This window comes from Paroedura picta, chromosome 2 (genome assembly GCF_049243985.1).
Source record: "Paroedura picta isolate Pp20150507F chromosome 2, Ppicta_v3.0, whole genome shotgun sequence".
Taxonomy (NCBI): domain Eukaryota; kingdom Metazoa; phylum Chordata; class Lepidosauria; order Squamata; family Gekkonidae; genus Paroedura; species Paroedura picta.
The window spans coordinates 99,380,895-99,393,842 of NC_135370.1; the positions used below are offsets into that span (position 1 = coordinate 99,380,895).

The 12,948-nt window shown below is 38.7% G+C and overlaps 1 protein-coding gene across 4 annotated transcripts in view; it reads left to right on the forward strand.

Annotated features, from left to right (window-relative positions):
- The window catches only part of BMAL1 (basic helix-loop-helix ARNT like 1), a 74,665-nt gene that overhangs the window by 40,132 nt on the left and 21,585 nt on the right, over positions 1-12,948 (forward strand). For 3 of the 4 annotated variants that reach the window (XM_077321844.1, XM_077321843.1, XM_077321847.1), the window contains 9 exons: positions 2,188-2,226; positions 2,815-2,856; positions 4,081-4,238; positions 5,311-5,390; positions 7,736-7,828; positions 8,187-8,304; positions 8,408-8,557; positions 9,161-9,407; positions 12,615-12,721. In XM_077321844.1, coding sequence (XP_077177959.1) covers positions 2,188-2,226; positions 2,815-2,856; positions 4,081-4,238; positions 5,311-5,390; positions 7,736-7,828; positions 8,187-8,304; positions 8,408-8,557; positions 9,161-9,407; positions 12,615-12,721 — 1,034 coding nt within the window. The remainder of the gene's footprint in view (positions 1-2,187; positions 2,227-2,814; positions 2,857-4,080; positions 4,239-5,310; positions 5,391-7,735; positions 7,829-8,186; positions 8,305-8,407; positions 8,558-9,160; positions 9,408-12,614; positions 12,722-12,948) is intronic. The other variant, XM_077321846.1, reaches the window with a different exon arrangement.

Sequence of the window (12,948 nt, forward strand, 5' to 3'; positions counted from 1 at the left end):
AGCATTTCTGCTAGAGCAACAGGCTCTATTGGCATGAGCTGCTATTGTTGCAAGAGGTTTTACTAGGTAATTTCACCGTGTTCCCCTTCGTTATACAGTTTACTAGAGTGTAAAGCTTTTTGTCCATATAGATCTGGTGACAGCCAGCATTAGCTTTTCAGAGATGGTTGCTGGGAGATGGAGGAAGCAAGAAAATTCCGTGTTAGGGAGCACCGTCTTCTTTTGCTTTGTTGAATCCAGTCTGTTTCAGGCAGGTTTTCTGTGGTGTGGTTTAAGATGGTGAAGAAATAGTAGATTATGAGGACAGAAGCTAGGGAACTCGTCTGCAGGGAAATGTAGAAAAACACACCCAGATCTACCCTTTTCAGGATTCTATCAGGTCTCAGGAACTTGAGTAGCTTAATGCATTTCCATGTTGACTCTTTTTACCCCCTCCCCTCTTAAGTGAATATCAGCTACTCTCTTGATAGCATGTCACTTTTAGTATTAATCTGTCTTCATCAGACCATTTTGGTTCTCCCCCACTCCTTTTTTAGTTAGTTTACTATCATACCTGTCTCCATCTCTGTGGAGTGCTCCATGTGCATATATAGAGAACTATCTTGCCTATGTATGGCCTGGGTTTGCTGCTTTTGTGACTGGCATAATCTTCTCAATTTATTAGATAGAGTGCTAAATGGACACTTATGAAATGGGGAAATTTAGGGGTGGATGGATGATTCCTGCCTTCTTCTGGATGCCAGAGAGCCTCTGTGGGCAGGTAGCCTTAGAGTGATGCCCATTTCCCCTCCGTTTTTCAGGGACTGTGCTGGTCAATGATTGTATCTTCAGCAGTGGTTCATTTTATTTATGTATTGTTGTTTTGAATACAATAAAAGGAAAAACCAGGCTAGGGTATATAACCAACATTTAAATACAAAGGGCCATTTATGATATAAACTCAAAAAATAACCCCAGAACCTCAATATCTTTCCCCCATAATCCATCCCTGACATTGCAGCCCTAAGAATTACTTCAGTGGACTTAGAAAGGTTAGGTTTGCTCTGTAAGTTATGCTGTTCCATCAACAACCAAGTCTAACAGTGTCCAAAGTTCAGAAGTGAAAGTAATACCTGCCTCAGGCTCTTTTTCATCTGTTCTTCTCCAGACTTCCACTTTTAAAAGTTGCAAATGTAGAATTGATTCATTCATCTTTCCCTACTGAACACCACACAGCATACATTTTTTGAAAGTGTGTAACTGAATGAACTAATTTTCAAGCCCAAATAAATTTTGCTTTTTAACATCTACTTTTGTCTTTAAAATGGGAAGGATCTATGTAACTAGCTCACAGAGACTCCAAAATGGAGCTTGTTCTCTTTCAGTTATTTCTTTCTGACGCTCAGAATAGGCTGTGGAACCTATTGCCCTGATTTTATGTAAGATGAATCTGCTAGCGTAGTTCAGTGGAGTGTTTTCTGACAGAAAGAAAGTGCTAGGAACAGCGTGAGGGAAGAGTAACCAAAGTCTTGCACAAGTGCACCCACCTCAGCAAAACAAGACAGAGATTTCAATTTTAGGTTGAAGATTAGGTCTTGAGGTAGCACCTGAATTATACAAATTAAAGAAGAGACATTGTTTGCTGTTCTCTTCTGTTGCAATTTTTAAGCAGTTCATGTTCTCTATGACCTTGACAGCTAGATTAGATATTATGGAAAACTAATTAGATGAACAGAGGCTGCCATTTGTTGGTTAAATTATGTACTTTGGCCCTTAATGGATTTTCCTCCTGAGCCATTTTCTTTAATTAAAAATATCAGAGAATTTTAAAACTGATGAATTTCAAAGATGTACTTCTGTGAGTACAAACGTGTTTTAGCAAAGAAAGTTGTAGCTGGCAAGTCAGTCTTACTTGTTTCCAGAGATAACGGATATTATCCTTATCCATTGTTCCTCCCCTTAATATTTGTGAAACAGCCTGGGAGGTGGGACCTGAGAGAGAGAGAGATCTGCGCCTGCACGTGTCCCCTAGGTCCTAGCGCCCATTGTATTCCTGGTTGCAATGGGCTTTCTTGCTAGTCTTTATATGATATATGTTCTGTCTGATTAACTTGGAGAAATACTTCCAGCTTTGGAGGGTAATGAGTGGTATTGCTTTATAGTGGACTTCTATTTGTTGACTTTTTTGTTTTTTGTTTTTGTTTCTAGAGAAGGTATGGACACAGACAAAGATGATCAGCATGGAAGGTATTTGTTGATGAATGGATTGTGCGTTCCAGTAATAAAAGTATTCAAAAGTGTATTCTGATAGTTCTGAATGTACTCTCTGTAATTGAAGTCTGTGGAAATCCAGGGAGTATATAAGAGCCAGAATAATCCTAATGAAAGACCAAGTCTTTGCGTAGTACATAGATGCGAGAACAATGCTAATCTCAGCAAGAAAATACTCAGTTATGATCCTTCTGAAATTTAAGTGTTCAGTGACTGGAATCCAAAGATCAGCACATCCAGTTCTGTATGCTCTAGGGGTTTTTGATCTAGGTTTCATGAACAACAATCCCTTGTACCCTGAGCCCTTTTAAACCTAAAGGGACTTTCAAAAGTAGATTGTGGCATGTCATCGGAGAATGCTGGTCAGTGAAAGAAAATAAAATGTCCCAGTGGGAATGCACAGGTTTTTGAACATTTTGTATCCTTTATATATGCATGTAAGAAAGTAGTAGATCCACAGTAGATAAATGCAGTAGATCTATATAGATCAATGGAGGTATTCCAAAATTGTAATGTACTGTTTTGTTACAATGCCTTGACTGATGTCACTTTGCTCTCCATTAGGTTGGAGTATACAGACCAACAAGGCAGAATTAAAAATGCAAGGTAAAATAATTATGACAACTCAATTAACAGTGACTGGCTGGATTTGAGATGTGATATGCAGCCTTTTTGGATGTATGCCCAGAATGGAATGCTTTCAGTTTATTTTTGTTGGAAAACTATAGGTTGGATCCAGCTCTTGTTTTCTGCTAGTGGAATGCTGGATCCAACCCAATTTCTTTACACCCCTAGGAAGTATTTGTATTTTAAGTTGAATGCAAGTGTTATTTAGCACCTGGTTCTTGTACCTGTGTGAATCTAGATATTACAACATACTTGACAGCCTTCTCCAAGCACAACATACATTGGCTTCTGACAGTTCCTACTTAAAGACTGTTATGCAACCCAGGCTACTTGTCTCCGTTTGCTGTTTCCAACCTTACATGAGGCTGATACAGAGACTCCAATAATCAGAGAAGGCATTGAATTCTGGGTTAAATATGAAGTGTAAAACAAACTGAGTGCTATATTACAGAGATGTTTATTGAAGAACAGTGCTCACAATTTTAGAGTTAACACACAGAGTTATTGCTATAATAATGACAGCTTTTGCCTGATGACTATGATAACTGTAATTCAGGAAGCAGGAAACAAGATGGTAATGCAGGCTTAGGGATGTTAGATGAGGCTGAGAGAGCCCTGATATCACTGCTCAGTCAGAACAGCTTTATCAGTGCTGTGACGAGCCCAGGTCACCCAGCTGGTTGCATGTGGAGTAAAAGTACAATTCAAAAGTTCGTTCAATAGCAGCATTCGTTCAATATAAAGTGTAGCAGTAGATGCTTTTGTAGAGCATTGCAGTCTCTCGAAAACTTATGCTGAAATAAATGTGGTTAGTCTTTATGGTTGCACTTGATTTCCATTTTAGTTTGCAACTGATGAAGTTCTTTCAGAGGTTAATGGTCCGGGCTTGCTGTCTGAACTAATATAGTAACAAGAGTAGACATTAGTCACACCTATTGCTTTTCATAGTTCCTTTTAGACATCCTGCAGAGGCTCCTGCATATGTCAGTTTATATCATGGCTTGTATAGTCGCCCTCTAAATTTGATGGGACATAGTCAAGATCCTCAGATTATCCAGTTTTCTTTCAATTTAAATTTCAGATCATGCAAGTGAAATGAATGGCTGTCTCTGGTTAACAAACAATGCAATTGAGGCTAGCAGTGTGTCTCTGAACAGCTGGATTTTCATAATTTGTAACTATTTTACTTTCATTATCACTTAGGGAGGCTCACAGTCAAATTGAAAAAAGACGTCGTGATAAGATGAACAGTTTTATTGATGAATTGGCCTCTTTAGTGCCAACATGCAACGCTATGTCCAGAAAACTAGATAAACTTACAGTACTGAGAATGGCTGTTCAGCATATGAAGACATTACGTGGTAAGGAGTTGTTACTAAAGGAGTTGTTACTACTACAAGGGAATTACTTATGGGACCTAGGAAGTACAGTCATGGGGTAATAACAATACTTTGAACGTTTAAGGCACTTTATGCAAATTACTGTGATGATGGGTCATTTCCTACCGCCCCTCCCTTTCCAAGGCTCCTACTAAAGGGAAACACCATTCTTAGCTAAGTGAATATAACCTAGTATTTTCAAGAGCTGGATAAGGCTGTCCAATATTATGATTTTTTTTTCATTTTGTAGAATGTTGGGGGGGGGGGAGAAGATGTGAATGAGTGACTTTCCAGTTTACGCTTTTAAGCCATTATACCTTATAGCAGGGGTAGTCAACCTGTGGTCCTCCAGATGTTCATGGACTACAGTTCCTATGAGCCCCTGCCAGTATTTGCTGGGAATTGTAGTCCATGAACATCTGGAGGACCACAGGTTGACTACCACTGCCCTATAAATTGGGTCCTGTGTGGAACTGATAACATAATGTTTGAAAGAATGCCCTCAGCACTCCATGTGTTTGTTCAGATATCATCAGGCTGTGTTTATAAAGGTTCCTCCTTTTAAGCTGAGTGATATTCTGCGTACCTATGACATGTAAATACCTGTTAGGTGTTTGTTGAGGGTCCTACTTCATTGGTTTCTTAATGAGCACTTGATGGTTGGCTGTTAGAGGGAACAAGCTGGGACTAAGCTGGTATGCTGTAGACTAGGCCAGGGGACACCCCACTTAAAATCCCTGCTCACCATGAGATTCATTGTCAACCTTGGGCCAGGAATTCTTTCCCAGCCCAATACAGCTTCAAGGGTTGTTGAAAGGATAAAAAGGAGGAAAGGACTATGTTGTGCCATGTGGGTAGCAATTTTTGCTGCTTTTATGATTGATATAAGCACCGTTTTTAGTATTGGATGTAGTGTTGACAATGATGATGTATTATTCTGAGCATTGAAAGACAATAGTCGAAGCAAACTGAAAATTATTGCATATGTGAGAATGACATACATTGCATGTAATACAACCAGGTTATTTATTTTAACTTTCTCCCTCTGTTTAAGGTGCCACAAACCCATATACTGAAGCAAACTACAAACCTGCTTTTCTATCAGATGATGAATTAAAACATCTTATTCTTAGGGTATGTGTTGATTTTAAACAGTAGGCAGGTGGTTGGTTAGGGTGGAGGATAAAGATCCATAGGTATCTTCCAGCAGCCAAGTCAGTATAAGTGAGAGGAATAAAGAGCCATTTAAGTTGGAGAAAGACTTGAGAAGGGTTTCCAGCATTCCTGAGCAGAGTAGTAGGATGCATGCCAGAGACTTGAAAACTGCAATTGCAAAAAGTGGCTAGATGGCTCACGCTGGAATAAGGTTTTCAACTTTACAAACAAATGCCTCCAAACTGAAAGATTAATTCAGAAATCCTACTGTGTTTTATTTTTCAAAATTGAATATTGATTTAGTTGATCGTTCACCCTAGTCAGTGCTATCTGCGTTGAAGTGAAGGGGGATTCTTCAGAATGCACTGGCATTGGGAAGGGTTGATTTGGATTCAGCCAGCATTTTTGCTCAGTTTTATCAAATTCTTCTTATCACATCTCCTGTCCCAAACGGCTTTTGTCCATGAAGTCCTGTAATTCCCAGCATAGGCTTTTCATAATGAAAGGGGATCCTTAGCCTCTTCTTCTTTAACAGCAGATAAGCTTTGGATCCAGCCTGATCCTTCCCTTCTCATGCAAATTTACTTTTCAATCTGCTGTCCGATTACAGGATTTTAAAAAAAATCAAATTTAGAGAGTCAAAATTTAGTGTGTGTTTTACTTTATTGATTATAAGAAATCAGTATTATAAGAATTATATAAGATATTGAAGAAAGTGTGAATAAGAAATCTTGTACATTTAACAGTAAAATACGATTTTCTGTTTGGGATCCACCAAAGCAGTCCCATAGATAGGTTTCCATCCACAAAGTGCCTTTCTTTTACAAGTTGCATTTTAGAACTCCATTCCATAAGAGGTCCCTTTCTTTCAGTCACTGCAGCACTAAAATCCCCTTTAATTTTTGAGAACTGTGTCATAAAATTATCCAGTTAATCAGTTAACAAAATGTAGCTGATATAGTACTGAAGTTCTGTCCTAGCCAAGCAGCTTTAAATTATATGGGAAACCATTATTTGGTCTTAAACCTATGTGCATCAACATGTACAAGCAGATACCACTGAATTCAGGTTGCATTAATATTGACTTGAATTCACAGGAAAATTTCCATTTTTACTATATTCTCTGTACAAGTAGAAAGAACCTTGTTCTGTCCCCTTGCTAGAATGAGATAGCATATCCCAAAGTCAAGCATAGCTTAGCCCATACTATTTTCCCACTTGCACAAGACATTATGCTCACTATTTCTGTGCTTTGTAAGATAATAGTGAGGAAAGTGCTAGGTATTGCACAAAAACTAGTGCAAGCAGAACTGTGCCATGTCTGTTTATGTGACTATTAGCCATAGGGACTTGTTCAGAGGCAAGAAGCCTCTGAATACCAGTGCTGGGAGTCAGCCTCGGCCTCTGTTTTCTGTTGTTGGCCAGCCAGAATAACTGGTTGGCCACTGTGTGTGAGATAGGATGCCTGGACTACATGGACAATCCAGCAAGACCTTTCTTAATTTCTTGTGTTCATTATGATTCCGCTTTCACATTGCCGGATCCAAACCAAGATGACACATGGTTTAACTTTTATGAATGGCATCAACTTTTAGGGAATGGCATCAGCATAGAGTCTCCATACCTCCACCACCCAAGATGTGTCTCACCAGGGCCAGGGGAGAATTTGCCTAGTAGGTGAGGGGCTGCCATCTTGTGGTATAATATGCACACTGAAGGGCCTGATGCTTTTGGGATCACTTTAAATGGTCTATTCTTAAGTGCCTTATGTCTTGAATGAAGCTGCCCAACTTCCAGAAAACACTTTCGTCCTGGCTTCCTAGGGGATTCTGTCCAAAGATTACTGGCAGTAGTCAAGAGAAAGTGAGGCATTTCTGCCTCAACTTGCCTTGCTGGCCTTTTCTACCTTTACTCAACAAACTGTTCCTGGCAAATGTAGAATGCTATATAGAACAGCAGGAAGAATCAACCTCCTTTTCTCTTCTGCTTCACCTTCTCTGGCTTTTGGATTTGTTTTTGCAAGCAAAATTTAAAAACAAAAATTAAAGCTCAGCAAAATAACTCACACTAAATAAACATATTGTACATATGGTCAAATGTAATCCTATCAGGTTAGAAATTCAATTAAGATGTACAGTGAATTCAGCCTTCTATGTTTGGTACTGTCATACCAGGCTCCAACATTTTTTTTTACTTTATCACTTGCTATTCCAGTTAAATTTATATGCAGAAGGAGGGGAAAAAGGGTTCTTGCAAAGGTTTTATTGTGTATCACAAATGTTAAACATATGTAAATAAACAATTGCCTTGTGTCACCCAACTAGGCTGCAGATGGCTTTCTCTTTGTTGTGGGATGTGACAGAGGAAAGATACTGTTTGTTTCAGAATCAGTCTTCAAGATTCTCAACTACAGTCAGGTATTTTTCCTGTTCATGTGAATTATAAAATACTAAGACTAGATCCTTGTTAGAAGAGTTTTGTTCTGCCAAATTGTGGACAGAGAAGCTGTGTTTGAACTTTCTTTCTTTCTTTCTTTCTTTCTTTCTTTCTTTCTTTCTTTCTTTCTTTCTTTCTTTCTTTCTTTCTTTCTTTCTTTCTTTCTGCGTGGAGTAAAATGAAAAAAATTTGTTGGGTAAAGAGCAAATCTTATTAAGTTGTTAGTTCATTATTTTAAGTGGCAATACACTTAAGTGAAGAACCATTAAGGCTTCCCCTCAATACATATATAATGCACTATAGAAATGTAACTTGTATTTTATTATTGTGTCTGAACAGAATGATCTGATTGGTCAAAGTTTGTTTGATTACCTTCACCCTAAAGATATTGCCAAAGTTAAGGAGCAACTTTCTTCTTCTGATACTGCGCCACGGGAAAGGCTGATAGATGCAAAAAGTGAGCATATTAATTGCAATTGAGCAATTTATTTATTTGTGTACATGTGTAAGAACTAATTCATCAGTTTAGATCTGGATTCTTTTTTGTTTTTTTAACACAGCTGGGCTTCCAGTTAAAACAGATATAACACCTGGGCCATCACGATTATGTTCTGGAGCAAGACGCTCATTCTTCTGTAGAATGAAATGCAACAGGCCATCTGTAAAAGTAGAAGACAAAGACTTCCCTTCTACCTGTTCTAAGAAGAAAGGTATCAGTAGAATTTCGGCCAATAAGAAGTTTAGTTAATCTCTAATAAGCTTTTATATGGATTCAGCTGCACATGGGGCAAAAATATGACTGGCATTTTATATCTTATGACTTCTATGATGAAACAAATGGCAGGTTCTGCAATTGAATTCTGTAGGATCAGAATTTAATGTTCTACATCCAGATGTCATTTTAAGAATGCATTTTGGCTTCCAACCCTGCAGTGTTTTTTATGAACCCATATAATTTAAAAGAAATAGTTTTAAGATTGTAAAAACCTCTTAAGAAAAACAAATTTAAGCAGTTTCTTAGATTGTTAAGAAGTAAAAGGAATAAGAGAAGAATTGTACCTCTTCCCTACTGCAACCTTATGACACATATGACTACTAGTAAACAATTAACTTTCCCAGTGTCAGGAAGGACAGTGGGGTGGGGGTGGGGGACATGAGGAACATGTGCGATCCTTGGCTTTCTGGATCCAACCCATTCTGTGATTGCATTGGATGCCTGCAGGGTTCTTTGGGGTGTTTTGTGTAATGAGCCTCTCAAACTGCCCCTTTTACCAATGCAGTACTGATAAAAACCTTTTTTTCCCCTCTTGTAGCAGACCGAAAAAGCTTTTGCACTATCCATAGCACAGGATATTTAAAAAGTTGGCCGCCAACAAAAATGGGACTAGATGAAGACAATGAGCCTGATAATGAAGGCTGTAACTTAAGCTGTCTCGTTGCAATTGGACGATTGCATCCTCATGTAGTTCCTCAGCCAGTAAATGGAGAGATAAGGGTTAAACCGACAGAGTATGTTTCTCGACATGCAATTGATGGGAAATTTGTATTTGTAGATCAGAGGTAAGAATGGCATCTTTAATTTATGGTACCAAGGGCAATAGTTTGGTGCTGATGTTTATTCTGTAGCCTTCAAGATGGTTTCTTATAGCAGAAATTATATTTGTATGGCACTAGATATATATACTTGAAGATTTGTGTATCTGTGTGTGTTTCATGTTTGAGTATCTGTTACACTCTAAATTTCACTACTATAAAACAAAGCTTAATGGCTGCTTCAAAATATTGACACACAGTTAATTGTATAATTATTCTGTTGTTCAAAACAGTAGGTATAGTCCATAGCCCAGCTCTACATGCCTTCTCCCTCAACCAATATAGAATAGACTGCCTTGCTCATAAGATGTTTCTGCCAGGAGCTTCAAACTGGTGATACCCCATTAGATAGTAAAAAAAAAGAAAAAAAGATGCCCACAATGTTCCAGAATCACATGAATTGGCTCCTGTGTCGCTGTCATTCTGGAAAGGAAACAAATGTTTGAATTTTGAAAAAAAAGAGAGGAGACAATTCTGCAAAGTTTTTGAACTCGCAATAATTTGTTCCAAATTGGCAGTCAGCCATTTCAGTTTTACAGTGGAGTGTGGTGGGTGTGCCTGTCTGCTGTGAAGTAGTTCAGCACTCTGTTTTGCTTCCCTCCCTTTGAACGAGCGGACCTGTCATGCTGTGAGGTTTAAATGGCTGGCGGCCTTTTTAGTGCTCCATTTCCTTCCCTCCTGCTTGGAAGCAGGAGGGAGCGAAATCAATCACTGAAAGAGCTGCTAGCCATTTCAGCCTGACAGATGCACCTGTCCACTTCCTCCTTCCTCTTTCTTCTAAGAGTGGAGAAACAAAATGGACTGGCTGAATTTGGCTGGCTCATTTTTTGTTTTCTGGATCATTTGGGTTTGGTTTGGAAATACCTAAAACTCCAAACTAGAAAATTCCTTATCCCTAGTCCTGGATTGCTGTACTGTAATACTGAGAATAAACCTTCAGTTTTTTGGCCTACAATATATTCAGCTGGAGCAACTAATTCTGATTTTGTGACAGAAACTTACCCAGACCTTTCCACCTGTTTCATAAGTGGGTTGCTGCGTATGCCAATAGATAAATTAAGAATACTTGGCAAACTTCTCCAGAATTTTCTGGAATACAGCTGCTGAAGCAGATGGTACCCCAAAACCAACTGATAGAAGCAAATTTGCATACATAACATTTCCATAATACTGACAGTTTGAAAGGAGACACAATTACTGGCAGCATTAGAGGGCAAAAGGAAAGAAGTAAAGGTTTTAAATTTAATCACTTTCAATGTCCTTTTGTACATTTCCTCTTCAGGTCAAACCAGTTGTGATTCCAAAGAACCATAAGAATTAATGCCCCCCCCCCAATACACACACATACTTAAAGATGCAGTGCTGGGGTGCAGATTTAGATCTGAGCTGTGGTTCTGGGGGGAGAGGGAATTAACTTTTCCCTTCTTTCATATTTGGCTAGTTCTGCAGCCAAATTCCTTAACATTTTATGCTTGCATACATTAATATAAATGATATCTGGCACACTGGGAATTGTATTTAAGCCCGCTGAAATAAATGAACTATATTGGGCATACATTTTTATTCCACCTGTCTCCTTCCTCATCCGAAAATGTTTCTTCCCATGTATTAAATCATTTAAGTTGATGATGACTTTTGGAAGGGTTTGGCAGTTGAAGAAGAGACTTAGACAGGAGAAAGATAACATTTGTGTAACTTGTCACTTCTTGATCCCTTTCTTTCTGGTAAAACAAAGAATCTCAGTTTTAATTTTTGAAAAGATTTAAAAACAAGTACTTGACACCACTCTTCTAGGTGATCTGGTCTTGCCAGCTAATATCTGACATGAAGAAAGAGAAAAATAAAAAAAATCAATAGCCTATTATCTGACAAATAAGTGCCAGTTGCAAAATAATAATGCTACTGAAATCTCACTTCAGTTGAATCAGGGTTAAAATCAACTGTAATGTTCAATAATGGCTGGTTACCGCATACCTTTAGTAAGCGTATGGGTATAAGGGCTTTAGTCCTTCACACCACTTAGCATTAATGAATGTTTACACATATTTGCATGTGAGCAGGCTCCTCTAGTGTGTCAGTAGGTAGGGCCTGTATAACATAGAGCATGATTTAGGTTAGATGTCCTATGTACAAGTGGACAGGAGTACATGCTTAAAAACATATTCCTGCTTTTCACTGTGTGTAGAATATACATTCTGTCATTCGCATTAGCTGGATCAATAGGTTATTGCTCCAGAATTGGCAATGAAAATTAGTAGGACCATGCCTCACACATTCAGGCTGTAATGAACATGGGTGGGGTTGTCAAAAGACATACTGGGAGTTGTTACAGGTAGAGCTGTTGTGATTGTAATCCATCTTCTGTTACAATCCAAGGCTATGCTAATTAATTGTATTTTGGGGTCTGATGTATTTTAAAATTGAATGAATACAGCAAAAGCTTTGTAATCTGGTATTCATGGGGAAATGCTTGTGGGATACTCAGGTGTATTGCTTTGCTTTGGCCTCTACCAAATGGAATCCACAGCAATCAAACCCTATCACAACATGCCTGGAAGGACCTTCCCCACCCCCAAATTGTTGTATGCAGTGGGCAGACAAGAAACCCAGCTGCCCTGGCAGCCCTCTGGCACAGCTGACTCCCAAAACTTGAGGCTGGCAGAGAGGAAAGGAGGTACCTGAAGATGAAGCTAGCTGGCAACACTGGCTGTCAGAAGTCCAGTAATTGTGGAAGGCATCAAGCTGGCTGGCTAAGGGTGGGTGGGTAGTGGGACATGCATGTACCTGAAGACACAGGTCGGTGGTGGTGGTGGTGGGATTGCACTCTGGGTGTGATGGGTTAATTGACCATCCTGGATAACAAAGCTTTTACTGGGTATTATAAGTACGGCTGCAGACCCTGTTTCTTTAACAGCAACTTTAGCTGCAGAATCTAGCAGATAATAATGCATGAAAAACTGGGCCTGCTGTGCTTTTAAAAGCATAGCCTTTGAAATTTGTGAATAGCTGTGAGTTTCTGTATTGTACAGGGGGTTGGACTAGATTGCCCTGGAGGTCCCTTCCAACTCTATGATTCTATGAGCTGGCCTGGTTGTGCTTACTTATTTCTTTTATAGTTGAATAATTTTATAGTTTTACATTATCAAAAAGCTCAACAGCTTTCTCATATTTTAGGGCAACTGCTATTTTGGCATACCTACCACAGGAACTTCTAGGTACTTCATGTTATGAATACTTTCATCAAGATGATATTGGCCATCTGGCAGAATGTCATCGGCAAGGTAACGTGTTTCATAGAAAACAATTACTATGAATAAAGCGATTTTAAATGTGTTTTTTGTTCTTAAGGTAATTTTGATTAGGTTAGAGTTCCATATATAGTCTCAATACATTAGCATTTTAACTGCAGTAGTAGGATTGTACGAAATTCGCCATACTGTGAAGGTGTAAAAGTGAATAAACATGCAAGCCAAGCCAAGAAGATCATATAGATGTACTGACTTTTTTC